Genomic DNA, 27,019 nt, shown 5'->3' with positions numbered 1-27,019 from the left:
TATCGCTGCCCTGTCGCGACAAAACGCTGTAACTTTTGCGGAGCAGTTTTGAGAAAAAGAGCCGTAAAGTCGCTACAGACCGGCTAATTTCCTACTTACATCGAAATTCTCTTTGGTATAGTTTCAAAAGTATTTGACTCAGCTCAATGCTGGGCCTGGTGGACATAAATATCGGTGCGGGAAATTCAAAAATGCTTATAGCGACAAAACAATGGAACTCGAGTTACAACGTTTTGTCGCGACACGGCAGATCGTGTAAGGAACAAGTACGGCTCTGTTAGTAGTCACGACATTTTGCCACTCGTAAAACGAATGAGAACTGAACCTAATTTTACCGGTAATAGAACCGAACCTAATTTCAGAAGCAATTCATTCGACTGGATTGATGAGAAACACTTATCGGACACGAATACGAAACAGTGCATTATCAATTTTATCGGTAATGTAACCGAACCTAATCTTAGTAGCAACAATAATAAGAATCGTAATACACTTAGGAAGCAGAGAGTCATTGGATCTAATTTCCCTCAAATTGGATTTCTTAGAAATGTCATAAATGGCAAGAATTCTCAAAATAGGAAACAAAGAACTGTAGAAGTAAATAACGCACAAGAAGACTGTATTCCGGTTTATGACTTTCAATGCAACTTAAACGAATTCGTTGGTCATGTAACTTAAGCTAAAGTTACTACATCCGAGAGAACCGTATTCAATTGATTTTTGCTTTATTTCGCTTTAAATATCGTTATGATTTTGTTTGTTATTCGTACTTTATTTAAATTCTATACAGGTAATATAAATGTTTAATTCATTGTGTACTAATGTAGATGAATACGAATAGTGCTTATCAAAGTTATGATAACTATGCTGATTCTTAATATAATAATTTCTTTATTTGTATGTTCTTGATAATGAATTTGTGTTCTTAAAAATAATTAGCAAAAGTCCTGCATATAGGTCCTTTTTATGTATCAAACAAATTAATCCTAAAGTTTTCGAACTAATTGATGTGAAAACTGGTAAACTTTTGGGTTTACGCAATATTGATGAACTAAAGTTATGGCGTCCTTCAAAATATACTAAATGTAAATGGATTCAGCTAGTTAAGACATCGGTTTCTTCTGAAGTTGTATCCAAGATTAACATAAATGACATTTAATCCTTAAATTAATAATTAATCTGATAATTTCTTTATTTTTGTTAGTTTTTATTATGATGTTGATTATCTTGTTTTATTTTAAACATTGTCGATATCTCATTTGTAATTTGAATGTTGTTTGAATTTAAATATATAATGTATTTGATTATTTTTCGTTCAAAAGAACAATTATATGAATGTCATAATAATATCTTTTTCAAAACCTTCCTTAGTAGGCCCCAGAGAATAATTTAGATTTTGTTAACTTTCGATTTATAATAAGTATTAATGGCATCGAAATGAAAAAATTAGGACTCAAAAATAAATAGCTTGTATACCATATTTTGAATATACCTTCTCTTATCGTCGCTGAATTGTATGAATAATTAAAATAAAATTAATTATGAAAGTTAAAATAAATATGAAAATGATATTAATATAAAGTGAATATGATATATAATTATATGAATTGTAATTTTTATATATACGAGGGTCATTCAAAAACTTAGGTAATTAACATGGAATATCTAACGGTCCAGGATTCTTTTTTTTAATTGTAAACACAAAAGTCCTATTGTTCGAGCGTCATTATATAACGATGTTGTATATTTTTCGTGTAATCTTAAAAATTATATTTTGTATTTACGGGCAATATGTGCTATTGAAATATGCACAAGCTAGTTAAAAGAAAAAGAGGAAAATATAAAAAGAAATAGAAGTTTTTCTTTCTGATATTATTATTGATGTTATGTTAACATGATAATTTGACGATATGTGCTATTGATCACCTTAGAAACGAAAAACATAATATATAACAGAGGATCCATCTTGTAGAATCAACATGTATGTTATTTAAAAGGTGTAAATATTTACTTCATTACGTATTATAATAAAAGGTAATATCAAGATGGAGTATTTAAGTGGATTTTGGTAAAAGTAGTAGACTACATTATAAATATTCGGACTGTGGGCTAAAGTGTAACTAAGTATATAAATTAAATATATTGGTCGTTACAAAGATATATAATTTAAAATTTATGCATATTCAGAAACGATATTTGATTGGATATTTAAACTTTCCCTTGTGAAATTATGTGCAAGCTACTAAATAATGGATCCTTTATCCTACATAAACGCGAATTTTTACATGGGTACGGTCGATATCCAACTACAGTTTGAAGTTTAAATGACTATTATGTGTAGGGCCTTAGACTTAATGAATAACTGTCATACTTAAGGGCATTGATAAATCAGAAAGAAGAAGAGGGTCTGAAATTCAATCCACATACATTATAGCAATCTATTATTAAATCAAACTACAGACTGATGAATTTGAAGTACAGCCATTCATCAAGTCATTTACCAAACGTTATTCCAATTAAATATTTACATTACGAAAAATATCTATGAACTGTAATGGACAATATTTTTTGATTCAATATGTAGCTAATCATCTTTAAAAATATATATTATATTAAACACTGTTTAAGGCAAATAACTTGCCATTGAATAGAAGGTGTATTAGCACATACTTTATTACACCTCATATATTTGGTCTAGGAATTAATTCGTGCGGTTGGTACGCACACATTGAAGCTGTAGTACAAACACAAAATACATAAATACCTTAAGAAAAATATTGTCCATCGCTAGCCACCACTTTCGCCCATCTGTCAGGCAATGTACGGATTCCGTGGCGAAAGAAGTCCTCATCCTTGGAAGCGATCCAGTCTTAGACCCATGTTTCGATATCTTCTGAAGAAGTAAACCGCTGTCCAATCAAATCGTTGTTCATGCAATCGAACAAGTAGTAGTCCGAAGGAGCAACGTCTGGTGAATACGGCGGGTGGGGTAAAACTTCCCATCCGACATTTTCTAAATAGGTTTTGACCGGTTTTGCGACATGTGGGCGAGCGTTATCATGTTGAACAATAAGTTCATCATGTCTGTTCTCCCATTCTGGTCGTGTTCTGGCCAGAGCTTGCTTCAAACGCATTAATTGTCGTCGATAACGTTCTCCATTCATAGTTTCACCCGGTTACAGCAGCTCATAGTACACCACACCTTTCATATCCCACCATATGCACAGCATAACCTTTGCACAGTGAATATCTCGTTTTGGTTGTGATGGACCTGGTTCACCTGGTTTCACCCAGGCCTTTTTTCGTTTAGGGTTCTCGTAATGGATCCACTTCTCATCACCCGTAATAATTCGATGCGGAAACCCCTTTCTGCTCTGTCGTTGAAGCAGCAATTCGCAAATGGTTTTTCGTCTTTCAACGTCTCTGTCTTTCAATTCATGTGGAACCCAATGTGACATCTTTTGAATCATTCCCATGGCTTTCAAGCGTTTGGAGACTGTTGTTTGATCAACGCCTAATGCTGCTGCAAGTTGTTCCTGCGTTTGAAACGAATCCTGCTCGAGCAATGCTGTCAATTCTTCGTCTTGAAATTTTTTTGGCTGTCCAGCTCGCTCTTGGTCTGCCAAGCCGAAATCACCACTTCTAAACCGTGCAAACCACTTCTGACACGTTCGCTCAGCTAGAGCATGGTCACCATACACTTCCACAAAAATACGATGACTTTCAGTCGCACTTTTCTGCATGTTAAAGTAATGCAGCAGGACACCCCGCAAAAACACTTTATCAGGCACAAATTGCGCCATGTTCACTTAACTACAAACTGGTGTTGTTGACGCTTTAATCCACTGCCCTATACTACGAACGATACGCGATGACAGGGGTTTGCAACACAAGTGTGGATACACGGAACTGTGGGACGCTCCGTTCGTTGCGCCATCTCTTGTCCACCCGCACGAATTAATTCCTAGACCAAATATATAATTACTGTGATGAAATTGTCACACCAGTCATACTGTGTAATAAGCTGCAAGAAATATGCAATACTTTTAACTTTTATCTTATAGCCACGATACTACGTTCTTAAGATAGTTAGAATGGCTACTAACTACAACTAAAGGGAAGTACCTGTAATCCATACAATTTACGACATTTTAGCAAATAAATCTCGGTCATAGCTAAAGCTAAATTACCAATAAATAGCCAGTCACAGATGGCCAATGCAACAGAGGACAAAGTATTGTAAAATGCTGCTGCAGCAAGAGTTCCTCTGTTCCTACCAGCATCTGTTTATGGAATGACGATAAGCGAAAACGCATTAAAAGCAATGTTAAAAAAAAGAAAAAGAAAAGTCTTTCATAATTTCTTGGAAGCTTTAACTTGCAAGCACAACAGTAGAAGCAATACCTCATTATGATTATTGTTATTACCATTAGTAAATTATGGCTGGGTCGAGAGGGCTCAATAGTACAGCGTCCAATTCTGGTGTACGGAGTTCCAGGTTCGATGCCTGTTACAGTCTATAAAAGCAATTCGTGTTTAAGAATCAAAACACAACTTTCTATCTTTTGTCTATTTTCCATTAAACATCACACATTACTATATCATTCTACAAACAAGACCAAAACCATACAAATTGATTGAATGTCCTCAAAAATTACAAATGTTGCCGGTACACATTACTTCAACCTTTTCTATAGCTTCTGCCGCAACTACTACGTTCCATTACAGTCAAATGTTTTTGAACTTTTCACAATGTTGCCAGATACAAACTCCACATCCTCCCACCTTTTGATTTATGGCAAATAAATCAAAACAAAATTATACTAAGTATCGTACAGGTATATTCACCTTTCGACCTTTTCTTGTTGTGACAACACGTTCACCCTTTTCTTCAATTTTACCTAAAGTCAAGGTTTTAGACGGGCATTCCTCTTCATTTTTCGCTTGCAGAACACCTTCTTCGGTTTGAACAAAACTCACTTCCAAGGGGTACAACCGCTGAACAGGTCTTATAATTTCTCCACTCTTAGTCTTAATCCTAGCCACTCTTACAATATCATCCTTCCCAGGAAACACCTTTGTAATTTTTCCTAAAGGCCAGTCTAGTCTTCTCTTATTGTCACTTCCAACAAGTACAACGTCTCCTTCTTTTATTTCTCGACAAGTTTTCTTTCCGGTTTGCTTCAGTACTAACTGACTTAAATACTCACTACGAAATCTATCTCTCAATTGTGTTCTTATGTGCGCCTATCTCCAAATTATCTTGTAAAAACATAGCTGGAGTAATGGGTGTGAGATCGTTTGAATCTTCTGACAAATAAGTCAACGGACGTGCATTGATAACTGCTTCTATGTCACAGAACACTGTACTCAATTCTTCATAACTTAGAGACGCTCTACCCAACGTTCTACGAAGAAGTTTCTTGATCATTTGTATAATTCGCTCCCACCATCCACCCCACCAGGCAGCGGTAGGTGGAATGAACTTCCATTGAATTCTTTCTACTGATGAGTACAAAGAAATTTGTTCCCAGTCGATTAACTTAAAGAGATTATCTGCACCGACAAAATTCGTTCCATTATCAGAATAAATGACCTTCGGCCTTCCGCGCCTGTCAATAAATCTCCTTAATGCTGACAAAAAACTAGAGGTCGATAAAGATAGTACCAGTTCTAAATGCACTGCACGATAAACGGCACAAGTAAACAAGACAATCCAACATCTTTTCCCATCTTGAAGGAAGAGAGGCCCAGCTAAATCTACTCCGGTTATTTCGAAAACTAATGCATCTTTAACTCTGTCTTCTGGCAAGGAAGCTGGTGTAACATTAATATTTTTTGCATCGTACCGTTTACATTTAACACATCTTCGAACAACAGAACTTATAGTTTTTCTCCCACGAAGAATCCAAAACCTTTCACGCAACTTTGTCAATAATACTTGAACTCCAGCATGAGATGATTTCAAATGTTCCTTCAATATTAACATCTTCACAACTTCATGCTCAGGTGGTAATACAATAGGACTCCGAAAATCATCTTCATCGAGTCTACGTGCAATTTTAGTCTTTAACCTAATCAAACCTTCACCATCAACAAAAGTACACAATTGTTTCAAACGATCTGGTTCACTAACAAAACATTCTTTCTGGATAGTTCTCATTATAACCTTCTCAGCTGATTCTATTTCAAATACCAATAGCTCACCCGTTAACCTTTCACTTTCCTTTGAATGACAATAATGGATAAAACGCAATATCCATGCAACCATACGTATTAATTTCTCATAATTTGAAAAATATTGCATATACCACTTTGGCTCATTTGCAACACTTAATGAAACAACTGTTTTCAGTTTTTCATTATTTACTTCAAGCGCATTTGGTTTCATATCAGTTTTCGGCCAGAATTCTTCCGTCTGCCGTAACCAGTAAGGTCCTTCCCACCATTTACTTTTCAGTAACGCTGCAGCATTGCAGCCTCTTGAGGGTAGGTCAGCTGCGTTCAAATTTCCCGGTACATGTCTCCAACAATTTACATCGGAGAGAGCTCGAATTTCCTTCACTCTATTCATTACAAACACTCCCCAAGGTTCATCATTTTTTATCCAGTAAAGCGCCACCAAAGAATCTGTCCAATAGAACACAGGAATGTCTAAATTTAAACTCTCAATCACAGACACAGCAAGTCTAACTCCGATACAACAGGCCATTAATTCTAAACGTGGAATAGTTGACTTTTTCAATGGCGCAACACGTGCTTTGCTGAATAACAACTGGACATTAACTTCTCCATTGCATTCACTTCTCAAAAACACGACAGATGCATATGCATTTTTACTAGAATCACAAAAAACATGTAACGTCCAAGATTTCGTTGTAACATCTTGTGCAAACTGTCTAGGAATCTTTATTTCGGCCAACATCGCCAGTTCTTTATACCACCTGTCGAATTTCCTGGAAATTTCTGAAGAAACTGGTGTGTCCCAAGAGTTGTTATTTTCCCAGCTTTCTTGAAGTAACAATTTTGGAATCAACGTCACAGGTGACAGAAATCCTAGAGGATCAAATAATTTATGAGCAGTAGATAAAATAACTCGTTTGGACACTGGTCCTTCTACTCTGCCTAAATTCTTTGTATCACACAATAAAATGTCTATACATGTGTCCAATAACATACCTAGAACTGGAGTGTAAACATCATTACTGCCTGTAGAAGAACCACTATATACCCATCCTCGTAAATCGAATTTACCTTCACTGAGCAGCGACTTTGATTTTTCGATCAAAGCAAACATTTCGTCTTCATTGTCAACAGACGTGATACAATTATCGACATAAAGGGATTGTTTCAATTTACTAGCTATTTCTTCATATTCACGGGGAGCATTTTCTAAATGGTAATTAAGCACGGCCTCCAACAGAAAGAGACTGCAATTCACACCAAAAACAACTCGCATATGTCTAAAAGTTTTAAACTTCCTTTCGTCAAAATTCTCCCACCAAAGAAATCTTAAATAATCACGATCGTTTTTATTTACCGAAATTTGCAGGAAAGCTTTTCTAATGTCTGATATAATCCCTATCTTTTTCTCTCTAAACCTATGTATAAGTGCCGGAATTTCTTCAATTAAGTTTGGACCCTTCTCTAAACAGTCATTCAATGAATATGCACCCTTTGTTTTCGAAGACGCATCAAAAACTGACCTAATTGGGGTAGTGGAATTCTCTTTTATCACTGCCCTATGTGGTAAATAGTAACTTAGATTGTCCAGCTCCTCCTCCGGTACTTCTTCTATGATTCCTTCTTCCAACCAGTTTCGAAAAACGTTATCATAGTCTTCGTATCTTCCTTCTTGCCACAGCTTCTCGGTCATCTTCACACATCTCTTTTCAGCTAGTTCCTTGTTGTCATGTAGTTCCATAGGTTCTTGCTTCCACGGCAATTTAACTTCGTAACGACCATCTGAATTCACACACAAAGTTTCTTCAAAATGTCTTAAAATTACTTCATGGTTTTCGTTCTTAGTCTTAACTTCTATTGGGTCAGTGATGCCTAACGTATCTAATTTCCACAAATCCGCAATACGGTCACTGATTGACAATAAAGTAGAGATGCAAAAAAGCCGGCTTTTTTGAATAGATGGTTTTTTGCACATAAAAAGCCGGCTTTTTTGGAAAAAAAAACGAGAATTTTGGAAATTTTGACTTTTTTCATTTTCATGATTTTTCTGTTTAAATAGCTTTCTTGTAGTATACTCTAAAGTTAAATAAGATTTCATGACCTGAATGCAATATTTCGCTTGGAATTCACCATCATGATGAATGGAGCACATGGTTTATGAATTAAAGTAAACATAAATTACGTAGTATTTGAGGGCAATTTTAGAAGCTGTTTAATCTTATTTTAACTTCTAAATCATCGACATTTTTTTCTTCTCCAGATCATTTCCTTTTAGTCATCCGTGTTTCATATCTTGGAGCTTAGAACCCTAGCGTCTAGCACATAATTAAACTTATGTTTTTCAATATATCCATCAGAGCGTACTTCCACATTTCCGTTATACTGTAGCTGTGCAATGATTTAACAACAATCTTCCGGACACATCTTTGAATACCATTTGATAGAAATAATCAGTATCGGATGTAGAAAAATATTTGGGAGGGGTTTTTCTGAATAATGTTTGTTTTTTCTAAAAATTCCTAATTTTTATTTAAGAGGAGCTTAAGTTTATGAGTACAGACATAATAAATATTTCGTTTTCGTTTGTATGTTCAGCTATAATCTTTCAGATACAACCTTGAAGACCATTTTATACTGATAATCAGTGGCGGATTTAGAAAAGTATTTTGAGAGGGGCTTTTTTTATTAATGCTTAGTTTTTCTAAAAATTCCTATTTTTTATTTTTTTTTTATTTGAGGACAGCTTGAAGTTTATGAGTAAAGGCAAAACTAATAATAAGTTTGTCTTAGAAATTCCGTAATTTCGGAGTAGAGGCTTCAATCCGAAAGACATCCCCACCCCTAACCCTCTTTGCAAATCCATCACTGCTGGTAATTAGTAATAACAAAGATTTAAAAAGGATTAGAAAGGAAATCGGCCAGGACACACAGTACACGCACTATCTCTACATTCCCAGATGGGATTAAGAAAACTTCTGTCAAAATGGTCGAATGCGGGGTTGAATCCCAGACTTCACGATAGAAGCGCGAAAGCTAACCACTCACTCATGTTTGTTGTGCTTAAGTTAAATGTATTCTCTCTTTCTCTTTCTCTATGGCCACAAAAGCTCTCCATTGACTTCTGTCCTTATCCAATTCAATCCAGTTTCTACTCTGTACTCCTATTTCTGCTATACCCATTTTAATATTCTCCTCCCATCTGGGCCTAGGTTTTCCTAATGGACGTTTCCCGATTGGATTTCCAGTTAAAACTTTGAAAGCGTTCCTACTTTCTTCCATTATGGCTACATGGCCTGCCCACCTGATCCTCCTAGACTTGATGACTCTAACGATGTTTGGTAACCCGTATAAATTATGTAGTTCCTCCTTATGACGTTTCCGCCATTCCCCATTCCCGTTCCTCTTGGGTCCAAATATTCGTCTCAGAATTTTATTCTCAAATAATTTCAGTCTATGTTCTTCCCTCAGCGTAAACGACCACGTTTCACAACCATCAAGCATAACAGGCATGATTATCATTTTATATATTTTAAGCTTTAAATTCCTTGACAGAATTCGCGACGACAAAATATTTTGAACTGAATAATAACAAGAATTTCCTGACTTCAGTCGACATTTAATTTCTTTGTGGGTATGATTTTGGTCTGGTAATACTGATTCAAGATTTTTGAATATATCCACTATGCCGAAAGTATTAACTGATATTTTAACGCACTCATAATTTGCCATTACTCATATCCTTGCAAGCGTTTAATAAAGCCTATGCATTTCTTTTGATTGTTCTCCTATTAGATTTACATCATCATCAATATACATCATAGCCTGGTGAATACCATTCAAGTCTAGGCTCTGGTTCCTTTCTTTGATTTTTCTTATAGCGTACTCCGGAACAAAGCTGAATAATAACGGCGATAACGCATATCCTTGTTTCAGGCCAATCTCGACGTGGAAGCTCGCATTCTTCTACTCGGATTTACTCTGGGATTCATTTAAACACTTAATAAATCTAGTTTTTTTCGGTATTCCAAATTCTGTAAGAATGTTGTACAACGTTTCCCTTCTAACCGAGTTGTAAGCCTTTCTAAAATCAATAAACAGTTGATGTACTGGGTAATATATTCCCATTTCTTTTCGAGTATTTGTCGAATTGTAAATATCTGATCGATTTCGACTAAATACACACTGATAATCTCCAATAATTTCATCTCCGTATGGGGTCAATCTTATAATATAATGTTGAGAAATGCCTCGATAATTATTATAATCACTGTTGTCTCCTTTCTTGTGAACTGGAACAGTGATTGATTCTTCCACTCTTTTTAAATGTATTCCATAGTTTTTTTCTTCTTGGTAAAAAAAAAAAAGTTTCGTAACGATATGTTGAATTTTCTTGTTAAAAATTTAGAAACCTTCAGGACTGGGTAAACCGTGATGGTGGTTATATATTCTACAGCCTAGGAAACCATACGCTCAGATGAACCGTCTATTACGTATATGATCCATGAACAGAAAATTCGATACTTTCCCGATTCTGAACAAGCTTAAGGGACTATCAGTGCATTACAGAATTTGGAGCTTTACCGATTTTGCAGATCCGAAACACCTGATAGGTGGTAACAGATTATTATGTTTGTGATCAATCAGTGAAAAATTTGTTCGAAATATTCATACAATGTATATGAAAGTTAAAATTTAACTGAGAAATTTCAAGAATGTACAGAACCGTCCGAAACGAAGATCTTGATGTGCAGATTTCTCTCATGCTTTTCTTTATTTTGCTTCGAAAAGAGAGTGTGTGATATTTTGAAGTAAAAATACTACAAACAATTTTGCTAGTTATTTGTGTATAATTTTTAAAGTGCTTATTATATATAAGAGGTTAAAATATTATTACATATATTGGTTAATCCTTTGGAATTCATAATACAGATATGTTAAGAATTTAAAAAAAAAAAACTTTTTTTTTTAATTCATGGTTTATTTTCCAGGTTTCATATTATTATCTGCATCAACCAGTAATTAAATGAGTTTTTTTTTTGTTGTAGAGAACCGAAATAAAGTCTGTTTTATCAGTTTAAAGCAAAATTTTCAAAAAAGCCCAACATTTCCCAAGCAAAAAAGCGAAGCAGAAAAAACCGAGTTTTTTTTTCTTCAAAAAAGCCGGTTTTTTCCGAGCCCTTGCATCTCTACAATAAAGTGATCACAACATTGGCAGAGATACCATAACATTTTTTGGACGGTAACTTACCCATTATCGTCCATCCAAACATTGTTCTAACAGCAAATAGTCCTGACTCTAACTTTAACATATCTACTGTTAAAAATTCACTAGCCATATCCGCACCAATTAACAGTTCTATTTCTTCCGTACTATCTAAATCGGACAGCCAAATTTTTCTCTTCTTCATTTCTTTAACCACGATCCACGTTTAAGAGAAGGTATCTCACCGCAAATCACTGGTTTCTCTAAAACTTCCATCCTACACGAATGATTGTCATTAACATCAGCTACAAATATACTATATTTGTTAAGGGACTCCTTTTGTGTTTTTGAGGTTTCAAACACCGAAAACAATACTTTTGCTGCATTAAAAGTTTCTTTTTCTCTTCCAGGTTCATACTCTTGGCCTTTTCACACTTTTGTGGTAAATGATACGCTTCACAAAAAACACACTGTTTGTCCTCTTTTACCTGATTTTGTCCAGAAAACAGATTATTAACAGTAGGCACCCTTTTTTCTTCTTTATTCTTTTTAAAATTCACCATGGAAGTTTGTTTCACTTTAAATCCTGCTTGAGCTAACGCAATGCGTTCTTCTCCCTCCACTTCATTTCTCAGGAACTGTAACAACTGTTTTAGTTTCTCACTATACGTATTTGCATTACTGTCACTTACACTGGCAGTCGCTGTATGCCTTAACCAAACCCTCAAGATTTCATCAGGCAAACAAGATTCTACCAAGGGGAATAACATAGCTGCATATTTTTCACTAGTCATACCTATTGATTCTAGCGCACGTAAATATGACTCAAGTTTATCATATAAGGAATACAATTTTAACTTATTTTTGTCGTTCGAAACATTCTGTATAACAAGTCCTAACAGTTCACGTATGTAGTACTCTATCAACAATTCTTCTCGACCAAAACGATTGCATAAACTTTCCACAGCTTTATCGTAATTATCGGCTGTGGGTGGATAACTGTTCACTACGTCCCATGCTCTGTTACCGGTACTAATTGCTTGTAGCAGGTATTGGAACTTGTCCTCTTTCTCGATTTCATCATCGTTATGAATTCGTTTGAACTGGCTCTAGAAACTTATCCACTCACTTATTTCCCCACTGAAAGTTTTCAACTCAATTTTCGGTAACTTAAGTTTCTTTTTACCTGTATGACCACCTGAACTGCTAGAAGGAGCTACTTTTTTCAAAATGTTCTCATGTTTTACACGCGCTTCGTCGAACATTTCCCGGTAACTTTCCACGTTGTTGTACTCTTCCATATAACGTGCTTCACTTTTTTTGCTTGTATCACTAAGCAACAGTTCAAGTATATTTTCATCATAGGTTGACAATTCGGTTATAAGTCTCTCCAACTTCGTAAAATATAACTTGACACTTTCCACATTTACATTGTCCTTTTCACATTCAGCCACTAAGCTATTATAAGCCTTTGAAAACGATATCTGCACCGGTTTCCTAGTCTTTACTAATTTATCCATGATTCGTCCTTTTTTCCCGCCTCACGCTGGTGTGCCAAAAATGTTACAGTCTATAAAAGCAATTCGTGTTTAAGAATCAAAACACAACTTTCTATCTTTTGTCTATTTTCCATTAAATATCACACATTACTATATCATTCTACAAACAAGACCAAAACCATACAAATTGACTGAATGTCCTCAAAAATTACAAATGTTACCGGTACACATTACTTCAACCTTTTCTATAGCTTCTGCCGCAACTACTACGTTCCATTACAGTCAAATGTTTTTGAACTTTTCACAATGTTGCCAGATACAAACTCCACAATGCCAGTTCGGGCTAAGCAAGCTTTGAGGTAGATAAAAACCGTGTGCGTGGGTTATCTCGGGGTTCTCCTATTTTCTCCCAGTTTTTTCATTACACAATTTCATTTATTCTCATTACCGTCGTCTTCTTTAGCCTACATGACGTAACCGTAGATGTGAAATTGGAAGATTTCATTTTTATATCTTATAGTTAATGATGGCTAATATTATCACGTCACCACATAAATTACAACTACACTGGGTAATTAACTGTCTTCTTGTTTGTACTTTACGTCTATTTTCCTTTTTTCTTTATATTTTAATGTAACTAATTACGCATTATATAGGGATATCTCATGTAACGCTGTAAATGGTTCCAAGAAAAACGGTTTGTTTAAGGCCTACTTATAATGAGTTCAAATTGAATTTGTTTATCACAAAAGTTTAGGGTAATAAACAAATTTTTATTTGAAAAAAATTTTTTTTTATAAACTGCAGTAGAACCCCTCTATGTATTACTGGTTCATACAAAAGAATGGTGCCGTATTATATTTGTTATTGTGTGAGTACGTATTGGTTATTTGTCTTCAAGTGGAGTTAAGATAGCTACATCAATTGCATTTTAATTGCAATCCAAAGCAATTAATATTGCAATTGCTTATTTCTTTAAATGTCGTAGCATATGCTTGTAGTTTATCATTTTCTACGGTTTATCATTTTCTAAGAGTAATAACATACATTTAATGGCATACGTGGAATTAAAAATATAAGTTGTACATTAATCCCCAGTTTCAATATAACTTCTACAAAACAAGCCTCATTATTTATTACTATGATTAATTTTATCCTTTCCATTTATTTGTTTCTCAAATTTGTTATTAAATAACCTAATCACACAATTTTCCAGACTGAATTTTAAGATGTTCATGAGCAACGAATCAAATCAATTCTTACACTTTTGTTCTTTAAGAGTACAAAGGGCTAGGGATGGGCACGAGTCGAGATAAAACTCGACTCGATTCGAAACTCGAACCGAATTCGAGTCGAGTTTCGAGTCGAATCAAAGGTAACTTTCTCGAGTGGAGTCACTGTTTTGAGGTCTAGCTTCGAGTCGAGTCGAGTTTGATAAATGGCTCGCTCGTTCAGGTCGTTTTAACTCGTTTCGAAATCATTGCCGGATTAAATTGAAAAGTGAAAGCCATAAGAAATGTAAGAAGTAATGTGGAATATTTTCAGTGTTGCTCAAGAGATAATATTTTTAGTGTTTCTCGCATCTTGTCTCGTCTCGATTAACGAGACGACAATAAATTTTTATAATGAGACAGCCTCAAATGTCGTGAGCACCAATATAAGTATGTAGACTAGTTCTTATCATCAAGACTGAGACCTGCAGGATCAAAGTTTTGATCCAAAACAAAAGCCCAAACTGGGAAGTATGTGAACCGGCTCAGCTTGGTTCAACTGAGCGAAAAGCTCGAGCCGGCTCAGTTATGTTGAGCCACCGACTCGGTTCAGATGATCCATCGGCTCGAGCCAGCTCGGTTGGGTGATCTGTTGGCTCGGCTCGATAGTAAATAAGCTATGAGTCAAGGCGTTCGAGCCGTTGAAAACCCTAAACCCGGGCCGAACAGTTTTGTACATGTTTAGCCGGCACCCTATAACTTTTAACAATTTTTGGCACGAACCCGAATACTTGCTCTTCCGGAACTCAAACCCAGAACCTCGTGAACGATGTCATTGCCTCCTAGACTTCACGGCTAAAGAGGTCAACAGTCAACTAGGTTTTAGTATTCATATACAAACAGAATAATAATAATAATAATAATAATAATAATAATAATAATAATAATAATAATAATAATAATAATAATAATAATAATAATATGATGATGATGATGATGATAAAGTTGTAGTAGTAATAGTTGTAGTAGTAGTAGTATTTTAGTAGTAGTAGTAGTAGTAAGAATCATTGATAGAAATTGTATTGCCTAAGTAGGATACTTGAAGAAAGTACCTGGAGCTACACATAGCCCTTGGCTCGATTTGGCTGTTTTAACTCGACTCGACTAGAAACTCGAGACAAATTCGAGTCGGGTTGGAGGAAATTTTTCGGGCTGAGTTCTCGAGTCGAGTTCGAAGATGTCTGTTCTGAGTCGAGTCGAGTTACAATGAAAACTCGCTTGAACTCGCTCGTGCCCATCCCTACAAAGGGCTAGTACCTACTTGCATTACTCTGTCAATTTACTTATCAAAATATGAAATACGATATACGATATTTTAACTGAAAAAGATAGTATTCTATTAGTTATACAATCTTTCGTTGAATATCCAGATTATATCTTGACCCTCACTTTTAACGTCCAATCGCCGCCACTGACTGTAGGCTTCATATTGCTAAATTGGTAAAAGAAACTTTAGAAGCACTTAAAACTGGTGTTTTCTAATATTACGCCGTCAGATATTGCTCCTTCTGATTACCACCTATTTTGATCGACGACTCATAGCCGTCAGATAAGGAACAGATATGAACGTCTCATCCGGAAGTCCAAATCAAACATAGTACATTCGATAAACATAACACAGATATGTTCATGCACAAAAAATTAGATGCCATAGACAACGGACAACTCCCTGAGGCCCATTAACCCTGTTAGTATAAAGAAAATCGTAGACTCGCGCTGAAATATCTATTGTGTCAACACTATTCATTAGAAAGTCATGGTCATTCTCTTCAGCATGAAACCAGCTTTCTAGAGGTTCTATGTATTGGCGCCCACAACGTACTTGAGCAGGGAAAATTCCTTCCAACAACTTTGGCCCCCTCTAGATGGCCTTGGGTAAAAGCATGCAATTCAAATGTATCTCGAAAAATACAATAGGGGTTAAGAAAGTGTACAAGTTTCGTTTTGATAGACGGAATCGGTATGAAGGGAAAGGTTGCATACCAATACGCTCTGTGCATATAAATCCGAACCTAAAATCTGACCTATAAATGTAACCAAGAACGTTCTGTTGATTTTTCATCCACCATCTTCGAACATCGATATGTCGCCTGAAACGTACCTGAAAGATCAAAAATAGTCCCCATCAGTATCGACGCCCTTCTGCCAATGTTCTGGAGGACCATGGATTCCATCACCAGGGACGTACGCAGGGGTCCTGGGGGTCCGGAACTCCCCCTCCCGAAATTTCGATTTTTGTTTAAATTTATCCTAATTTTAAGGGCAATTTTAGAAATTGTAATATAAAATACTTTAATATTAAGTTTGTCCATCACGGTAGAACTTGGTGGGCCGTGAAGCGACGAAGGTATTAAGTGCATTTTGCACCTCTACTAGAGATTTGAACTGGCGTCCTCTAAGGTGATTGTCCAAGGAATTGAACAGGTGATAATCGAACGGTGCAATGTCCGGGGAGTGTGGCGGATGCAATAGTGTTTCCTATCCAAGGCGTAGAATGCTGTCCCGGGTCATCCTAGCCAGCGAGGCTTAGCGTTGTCCAGTAACTGGAGGACCCATTTGCCATTCAGGAATGCTGCTCCAGAGCTTTGAGTTTTTCTTAAACACGGTCAACTGCTGACAGTACACGGTTGCATTGATGCTCTGATCAGCTGGTAACAGTTCCCGATGTACGATGCCGCGAGCAGTCCACCAAACACACAGGATGTTCTTCTAGTGCAGTGCTGGTTTCGGCTGTTTTGGAACTGGTTCAAGGCATGCTAACCAATGACGGCGCCATGGAGCTTCGAACAGGATCACCTTCTCATCACATGTCAACATTCTGTTCAGAAATGGTTCCTTTCTCAGACGAGACACCAAGAAAATACAGGTGCTCGCGTTGGCTTCTGGCCAGGAGTCAAATCCTGTGGGACCCATCGAACCAACTTGTAGTGCTTTCCAAGTTGATGGAGGTGCTGCCGAATAGTTTCTCCACTCACACTGAATTGTAGTCCCAGTTCCTCACATGCCTGGCCACTGTTCGCCTCAATTGGTGCCTGTAGATCTTCATTTTGTACATGTATTGATCTTCAGCACGTGTTGCGTCTTCGAGTGTAAGGGAGTCACCGTCCTTATACTTGTTAAACCAGCGTTGCACTGTCCGCGTAGTCAAGACACCCTCGCCAAAGGCTGGTATATCTTCGGCCATGTTTACTCTGCCCTTGCTCAAGTTCACGACGATAGCTGAACTGCCACAACCAGGTAATATGTTGGATATACCCATACCAACAATTGGCCTTAGCCTTATATCCATTCGCCACGGTGTGAGGGCCAATGAAACACAGAGGTCTACAAAAAGCGACAGAACTTTCTTGGTTACCTTTATATAAAGAGAACAACATAGAAAAAATTTAAACGCAGTACTATTTAAATGACATGATAAATAGTACTATGTTTATATTTTTTCCTATTATGTTCTCTTGATAGGTCAGGTCATGGGTTTGGTTTCGTATGTACAGAGCGTATTGTTATACAACATTTCTCCTCATACCTATTCCGTCTATTAAATCGAAACTTGGTACACCCATTTCCTAACCCTTACAGTATTTTTCGAGTTACATTTAGATTATGTGCTTTTAAACGGGGCCACTCCAGAAGGAGACCAAATTTGGTGGGAGAGATCTTTGGAGGGAATTTTCCTGACATTATCCCGATTTTACCAGTTTAGGTACGTTAAGGGCACCAATACTTAAAACCTCTGGGAAGCTTGTTCCATGCTAAAGAGACTGAATTGTAAACCACAACTTTCTTACGAACAGTGTTGATACAATGGCTATTTCACTACGAGTCTACGATATTTTTTGTACTAACAGGGTTAATGGGCCCCAGGAATTTACTCCGTTGTCCATGGCACATAATTTTTTGTGTATGAACATGTTTTTGTGTATGTGTATGTTTACTGAGTGGACTAGGTTTGATTCGGATGTCCGGATGACACATCCATGTCCGTTCCTTGTGAGAATTCTTATGAGGATACCATAAAATATCTGTGCATAGCTTCTAAAGATATATCATTCAATTGACGTGGAATCCATGTATTACCAAAAAGATAAAGAAAATTAGTTGTAGCGAGGAGCAATGTTTTAGGAGATCAATTTGTAGTCTGTTTTACACAATAAAGCCGTATTGTTACCAAAATATTCCTTAAAATTAATCTACACTAGGATTATAACAATGGAAACCTCACTAGAGCAAACCCAATGTTCTACCAAGTATTCCTGTTCTGTCTATGGTGACATTTAAGGTGTAATGTTTGATATTTAGATGTGAAAGAGCGTCTAATAATACCAACCTCGCTAGGGTAAAAAATGGTCGAACCCAGAACCCCGCACACACTAGAAGCGCCTTATGACTTTGTTCCTACTTATTTGAAATACGCTATATCATGCTTGACACGTAGGTACTTCTCATGTCTACTTATATATGCGTTTTGTCTTGAGTTATTACTGTTGTAAAGGCTTCAAAAATTTTGGGTGTTAACCGATATTCGTAATGCTGTAGCGTCTTTAGCTTGAAACACTGATTAATAAATGCAATATTGTGAGTTTTGGTTTAATAAGGAGGTTTGAGACAGTTAGTAACCTGATCAAGTGCCATTTAAAAGAATGAAACTTTGTATTGGGTTGGTAAGACTGTTGATCTGCTGGTATTGCGGAGAATGTTAGAGAATGCCTTCCTATTGATAATTCTACGTTTCAAAATTTCATTGACTTTTATCCATTATCTTAAAAGCTACACGGGCGTTTTAAAATGAATCCAGAATAAGTATACCTTAGATAGAAACTGCGACCTTCCTGATATCTACTGAATTGTTAATCAAAATGTTGAAATCTTACAACTTACAGGAAATGCTTCCAACAAAACTAAAACCATGTAATCGATATAATTTAACACACAAGTATGTAATGCTTAAACCCAATATGACTTTTAAAATACATGTTGCTATGGAAAATACACAAGAAGAAAGTTTTGCTTCCGGTATGAAAATAAAAGTATTCCGCATACCTAATTTCTAAAATACATTATTTTCTAGAGTGCGTTTGTCATTCGCGTGTTATTACCTCGAGCTGTAATCTTTAATGTATGAAGCAAAAAAAGAAACGAAAAGAAAATATGTGCGTATGTTTTTTGTCGTATTACTGTCTTTGTTTAGGATTTGTAATACAAGAACATAATAAAAGACATCATAGACTGAACAGTAGAATGGAAGGAATGGAGGAAAGGACGTAAATGACATGCTATGAACAAAAATATAATATCATTTGAACATGCTATAAAAATCACACTTAAAACCCATTATTAGAATCATACTCAGCATCTTCTCTGGAATTTGTTCTGTAAATGTATTGCCCTTTTCACATTAAACCTAACATGCTAGCTGGTGTGTGCTTATGGAAAATGGACTAATTTGTAAAAACTTGTGTTTGCTGTCATTTAACACATATGCACGTATACACACATGATTATGTTTAAATTTATTATGTTGCAATTTTACCAAGAGTTTTGTTGCAAAGACTAAAGAATGTTTAAAGAATATTTACTAATTTTTATCAATTTTTTGTAACTTTTTGTTTCCAATAACAACGCACTCAACAAGCTGTTTTCAAATCTACTGATTGAAGGTTCTTGTTGTAAACGGCCCTTGGTTATTCCCCGTCGTGGTGATTCCCAGTTCAAGAATATCGTAGTTTTCCTGCCGTAGGAAGGATGCTGTCGTGACTTTTCTTTAAAAGAACTGTTCTTATTCATGGATACCAAAAAAAAAAAAAAATGTTGGGTGAATGGAATAGATACACTTTCTAATACAAAATATTAATAATTGCGTTGTACTTAAATTTCATATTATTAACCTACCTTCGCTAATTTGTGAGGGAATCCCTCACTTTTGTTTTTATTTCCTTTCTGAATATTTAAAACTTTTGTCTACTGACCTGCGCTGCCGCCTACTGGAGATTCGAATACTGTGAGTGATTAGACAAATTGTCAGCGACCAATCACGTGCATAGTATGATTGAGAGCCTTGATAGTTAAAGGATTTATTCTGTTTGTGAAGGAATCCTTCACAAGTTACCTATCGCATTTGTATGTTTTCGACCTTCTGATGGTGTGCTTACGTGATTTCGGGCTAAAATGAAGCCAAAGGCTGACCAGATACGGCAATGATTACTGGAGGAAGATAATGTTAATGAAGTTGGTTCTGATATGCTGCCAGAATTTGATGATTTTGCAGGTTCTGACGCAGGTGAAAACATTATTATGGAACATGACAACCATAGTGAACAATCTTCTGATGAAGGTGATGACATTTCTCCTAGTTCCGGTGTACATTATGAGGGGAAAGACAAGTTGACTGTGTGGAATCACTTGTTGCGAAATGCTCGCACTGAGAAACTCAAATTGTTTCATCATGGTGGTCTTATCAAGAGCTAAAGGCTCTTGACTACCTGCGGTAACATTTCTCTGAACAAGTTCTTGTGTACCAGTACCTTGTTCGATTACCGGACATTCGGAAACAATCAAGCCTTTGGGTGACATACCTGTAACAGTTTCAGTAATTGAAGCAGTAACATTCACAGCTTTCTCCACAGCAAATTAAAACTACAGTTGAGCATGCTGAAGACCTAACGCACCTTGGCCTTAACATATTGACATACACTTCAAAAAACCACTCAGTCAACACAAATGTCCTTACAGAAATGATTTAGCTTTACAAGATAAACAAATTATACTCATTAGAATTGGCCTACCCTAATGGGGAACAACCATAATATAATATAACTCTCTATGTATTCCTCCTTTATTCAATATTAAAATCTGAAATTTAATTTCGCTGTTAGCGACCGACAATTCTAACTTGCTTATATCCGATAGGGTTAAACCCCAAACTTTAACGATTAAAAACATAATATTACATGTAATATAATAACAAAATATGTACTTTTATGTTTTGTTTTGTTTCATCACGTGACCTAACTGTAATCGAAATCTAGTACATATATCTAAAGGGCTATATGAGTAGCACGGTACTATAGAAAGTTTGGAAATAATTACAATAAAATAAAATAAAATGAAAGAATAGCTTAATTAATAAATAACAGAATCTTGAAATTACGTTACTAACTAAAAAATGAAATATTCCTCAAATCAAAAAATTTCTTTCACAAACACGTTAGGGAGCAATCGTCCTCAAGAGTTTACAATCATAAACTCTCAAACTAAGGAAGGCAAACTGAATTTAAAACCAAATGCGCAACTGGAAACTTATAAGAGAAATAAAACTAATTTTTAAAACAAGGATACATTACGAGAATCCAATCAACGTCCTTGCACAAGGAAAAAGGGTCTGTAAGCTAACAAAATGTCATAATTTTTCCTCATACTACCAGTTTCACATTTTAACACTCAGAAATAAACATGAAATCGAAACCTCACAATAATAATTCTTACCTTAATTATTTATAGTCTGTCCTTGGAACGAATAACGAACCCTAATTTACTACACTTTTAAACAAAACGATTTAGAAGATAACTGCATTAACAAAATGTTGAACAAATGAATATGGTTAGATCAGCTGCGAACTTTAATTATCCTTTTTATTCCTATTATAGATTGTAAAAAAAAAAAAAAAAAAAAAAAAAAAAAATCTGCTTTCGTATACAAAATTAGTTTTAAAGATAAATTAAAATATCGATACATTTTAAAATAAATAAATCGTATTTGTCTCTTCCATGAATGTAATCTGCTCTCAATTAATAGTTTTAATATATTCTGCAAATGAAATGAAATCTTTAAGTTTAACGTCCCACGGTTATGCCGGTTACGCTAAAGGAGAAGGTGATAATGAGAAATGAGTGAAATAGTGGAATGAAGAGAGTGGGAGGAAACGGGAGAACCCCTAGAAAACCCACGAGCACGGTGTTTGTTCACCACAAAGTCCACACGGCGCGAGCTGGGATCGAACCAGGGACCCCAAGCACCGGAGGTGAACGCTCTACCGAAAGATTTTCGTTCCTTCTGAAGTTATAACTAATGTAAATTTAAACGACGTTTGATAGATGGTATGTAATCTCAATAGAGAAAACGAAGAATCTTTTTTATATTTATTCTAACTTATTGTGTTGTAATTTTTGTTATTTTATCTCTAAACTTATATTTAACCTAATAATTTATCTATCTATGTCAATTGTATTTCCTATTGTTGAATTTTGCTTTTGCATTTAATAATAATTTAATCCTAATATATGTTTCATTTGAATATATTTGTGATATGGTTATTTCTTCTTCAACATCTTCCTGCTTCCTGCGGTCCTGATATCCTCTGACATTGAACGGGCATTTGATACGGTATGGCATGAAGGATTGCTTTATAAACTTCAAAAACTTTTACCTTTTCCATATGTGCGCCTCATTTCAAATTTTTTGTCTCATAGGCGAGCCTTCATCCAGATCAATAACGCACAATCTACTGCCTTTCCCTTAAAGGCTGGAGTACCACAGGGGTCCTTTTTATCCCCCTCTTATATATCCTATATGTTTCTGACATGCCTCTCCCACCTTCACCGATACATGCCTTTCAATATGCTGATGACACGGCCTATCTTGCCCTGGGATCGTCCGTGGATCGCATATCAACACAACTACAACTTGCAATAGACGCTCTGCTCGCCTGGTGCCTCAAATGGAAACTCAAGATAAATCCAGCTAAAACGCAAATGACGCTCTTCGGGCCTAAAAAACATAAATACTGTCATTCTAGAAATCCGGACCGTTTACACATCACCGTCATGGGCTCACCTATACCTCTTAGCACTAGTATTAAATACCTCAGCGTGCATTTTGATAGCCACTTAACCTGGCGATGTCAATTACGACTTGTGGAGCAAAACATCCGTAAGCGATTGTATTTACTGAGCCGTTTAAAGGGTACTACATGGGGCTTAAATTCCAACCTTCTACTTTATACGTATAAAGTATTTGTTCGGCCCGCAATCACGTACGGACATCTCGCCTGGCTCTCAGCCAATCAATATTACTATGACCGCCTCCAGATCTTAGAACGCCGAGCCATCCGAATAGCCTTTTCACTGCCACCCCGAACACCAACCGCACTAGTCTATAAACAAACGACAATGCCGTTTCTCCTTACTCACATTTATCGTCTCCGAACCCGATACATCATCCACCACCTTACAAATGCTCATCCGATCGTTGTAGACCTTTTAGATCAGACTCCTACCTTTCCTCGTCGCATCTACCCACCTGTCGATCATCTGCTGGCGATCTATGAAAGAGAGGCTCAAACGGCGGACTATAATCCAACTCGCCGCATATATCAAGACCATCCGCACATATACCCTGCTTAAACCTCATTCTCTTGGCACCTCACTCGTCCACTACATTTTGTCGCCTTTTGCTATGCCACAATAGTTAACAATCATACAGCCCATTAAGGCTGAATCTTCTACTCCAAACTCATACTTGCCCTGATTTCCATCTCTCTTTTCTTGCATCTACAATCACTCAAACCTCTGGCCAGAGAGAAGGCGTAACCTTCTGTGGCCCACCCATTTACGGATGGGAATGAAATTGCTTTTGTATGTATGTATGTATGTATTTCTTCTTCAAAATATTACAATATTGTTAAGGTAGTCGGGTTAGACATAACGACAGCTACTTAAATGGCATTGTGACCTTGAGTATCAGACCAAAGGATAATTGACATAATATATAAAATACATTTTATATCAAGTTCTTCTCAATTTGCCCAAATGATTTAAATTTGTTAATAAACATTATACGGCCCTGAATGGACTTATTAATTATAGATTTATAATTCGGAATTCCTTATCAATGTTATTAATATATTATAAAAATATAAATATATTAATGATTATAAGATTAATGTAAAATGAAGTATTAATAATGATATGTAAGTAATAAGTGATTTTTTTATACGAGGAATGTCCGCAAAGTATTGACGATTAGTGTAGAAATCCTAACGGTCCAGGATTCTTTTCTTTTATTTGTAAAGTAAATAAAAGAAAGTCCATATGTTCGCGCTCCATAATACAACGATATGTTGTATTTTTAATTGTATTCTTTGGGCAAAATGTGTGATCTTTTCTATAAAATATGCACTAACCAGCTAGGTTAAAAAGAAGAAGAAGAAAAAGGAAAGATATCTTGTTATAAAATCAATGTATGTTTTGTTGTTTATATTTCACCAAGACGATGTATTTGTATATTACTATGGAAACAGAAGAAAGGTTAAACATAATGTCAACTACCTTTTAAGGATCATAAAGTTTATAAAAAGAAGGTATACAGTAAACGACATTTTGCATTATGTCAATTTAGTTTACTCATTATGACTGAATAAGATAATATAATGTTAGAATCAGGACTAGAACAAAAATAACAGTTATAAATGCGAACTACTGTTAAGAAAAAACAGTGAATGATTCTGCTACATACAGTTTACCACGGATAAGACTAGTGAGTGAATCATTTCTTGTTTTTAAACCCTAATATGTGGAAGGCAGTCAACGATTACCAAATCTGAAGGTAAGATCTTACCTCTGACAATATATTCTACTTTCAAAATAAATTTAAATACAAGTTCGGTATTAGAACCATAAATAATTGTTAGAGAATTAATTTCATTGATTAAAGCTATATATTCCATCTCAGAAGCTTGTTTACTGAAGTGCACAGAAAGACTATCTTAAAAAGGTAAATTACATATAATACTTCTACAGTATATTTATGACTACTCTCCGTCTTGCACTTCTTCTGTACAAAGGTTCACGTAATCGGCGATCTGCTTCGAAGCCATGTTCAAAAATAGGATTCTGAACAATATCTGAATACCCTAAAAACTCACCTCCACTCGAACTTAGTTTCATTACCATCATTACAAATATATTTATTATTACTACTGGTCGCATTAATATTATTCTGGGTCATGACTCTATACCCAATACATTTCTCAAAAATCAGGAAAAGGTATACACTTCTAGTTCAGGGTTGCAAATAAGCAACAAAATTTTACTAGCCCAAGACGAAAGCTACTAGCCTACATTCCACAATAGAAATCATTTACTTACCTTCGATATAATATTAAATACTCGCCCGCATCGATGAACCACTCGCCTCGGGCGAGTGGTTACTTGCATCCCTGCTCTAGTTGTATTGAGATTTCTGCATATTCTATTCAAGAACCAAGAGCTTATTGCATTTCTCAAATTGAATAAAGAATTTCATAATTCTCATTATATATAAGTTTCTAGCCTTGAGAGTGGGTTGGTGAATAATGAAAAAAATATTGTACTTCTGGATATAATGTTTATTCAGGTCACAGGGTATACGAATACGCTGAAATTCCATGCAATAATTGATGTTTTATTTATGGCTATCGTAAGTTATAAAAAAAAATACAAAAGGATTTCAAAAAGTTGCTTCTGCCGATAAGGAGCTCCATCTGCTGTAAACTAAATCAAAACTTCTGTGTAGCCTCGTAAAACTACAGAATCAGGGTCATCACTGAAAGAAAATGAATAAGAAAATAGGCAATAAAAGATTTGGCATTTCATTAAAGTCATTTAAAAAACAACAATGTGCCTTTTAAAGCAATTTCTTAATAAATAGAACATAATTAAAATAAAAATATTTTTATTGATCCTCTTATCTACATCCTTTTTGACATCCATCAATCACAGCAGATTTAAATACCCTGTGTTTTTTTTCAAGGTTGAAGAACGTGAACACCATCATACATCACTGCATTACCACAAAGCCCTCCAAAAATCACGCCATTATTGCTTTTCTCCAAGTTCCCAGCTATTTTAACTTTTAAGATGGTAGTAAAGCTTCACAATGTTGAAGGATGTGTAATATCTTCGTGTCGAAAAAATTATGAAAATCAAGGTTAGGGATGCGCACGAGTCGAGACATGTCTCGAATCTCGACTCGAATTCTAGTCGAGATTCGTGTCGAGACACTTTATAAAATCCGAGACGAGTCGAGGCAAAAGTATTTCTCGACTCGAATTTTCGAGTCGAGACACAAATCGAGTTGAGACAACTTATAAAACTCTCGATTCGTCTCGAATGTCTCGAAAATCGTTCTATAATTTTTACTATTATTTTAAAGAAAATACTCATTCAGAAACACTCGGCACGAGAATTTCGGAAACTGCAGAACTTGTCAGGTATTCGAGGAGTGCTGTGGTGAGTGTCTTCAAGAAGTGGCGAAACCAAGGGGAAACGACGTCCACTCGTCGAGGTGTTGGGCGTCCTCCACCTCCTTACATATGTTGGACGTTGTAGGCTGAGCAGACTGGTAAAACAGAACAGGCAGCGAACTGTGTCGGAACTAACATCAGAGTTTAATACTGGGCCAAGTACAAGTGTGTCTGCACTAGTGTTGTAAAATTTCCGGAAATTTTGAACCTGTTGGAAAAAACTCTATTTTTTCGATTTCTTTCCGGAAAAATTGGAAAAATTGAAAAAATAAAAAATGTTTGTATTAGGTTAATGTTACTAGTAATGATATCTTTTTTCAAACGCGTGAAAAATATAAGTTCAAAAATTTCAATATTGCGAATATTAAAATATAGCACTCGAAAATAAAACTATTCCAATTATTATCTGTATTAAAATACTAGATTTACGCGTATGTGTTTGTCCTCACAGAAAAGTTTATATGTTTGTCTCCAGTCCTTTCGACAATGAGATATTGAACCCACAAGTGTTAGAAACGTGTCATTTTCATGGGTTGATTCCAAATTTTGTGTAAATTGTCCAGTTCTAATGAATATTTAAAAAAC

At 35.7% G+C, this 27,019-nt stretch overlaps 1 protein-coding gene across 1 annotated transcript; it reads right to left on the bottom strand.

Annotated features, from left to right (window-relative positions):
* Positions 1–5,218: 5,218 nt before the first annotated feature.
* Positions 5,219–11,591, bottom strand: LOC145661026 (uncharacterized). The gene is made up of 2 exons (XM_081726464.1): positions 11,432–11,591; positions 5,219–7,965 (listed from the first exon to the last, which is right to left on the bottom strand). The coding sequence occupies exons 1-2, from the start codon at positions 11,589–11,591 to the stop codon at positions 5,219–5,221; spliced, it is 2,907 nt and encodes a 968-aa protein (XP_081582590.1).
* Between the last annotated feature and the right edge of the window lie 15,428 nt (positions 11,592–27,019).

This window comes from Thermobia domestica, chromosome 9 (assembly GCF_964235325.1).
Source record: "Thermobia domestica chromosome 9, izTheDome1.hap1.1, whole genome shotgun sequence".
NCBI lineage: Eukaryota > Metazoa > Arthropoda > Insecta > Zygentoma > Lepismatidae > Thermobia > Thermobia domestica.
The sequence above is the reverse complement of the archived record's forward strand: the minus strand, read 5'-3'. Positions and strand labels throughout refer to the sequence as shown.

What these genes read in the sequence shown, in the direction of transcription:
- LOC145661026 (XM_081726464.1), bottom strand. Translation starts at nt 11,591, where the DNA reads ATGAAGAAGAGAAAAATTTGGCTGTCCGATTTAGATAGTACGGAAGAA. An exon ending in GTTTGGATGGACGATAATGG is followed by an intron (nt 7,966 to 11,431) that starts GTAAGTTACCGT and finishes GTGTGAATTCAG; the next exon opens with ATGGTCGTTACGAAGTTAAA.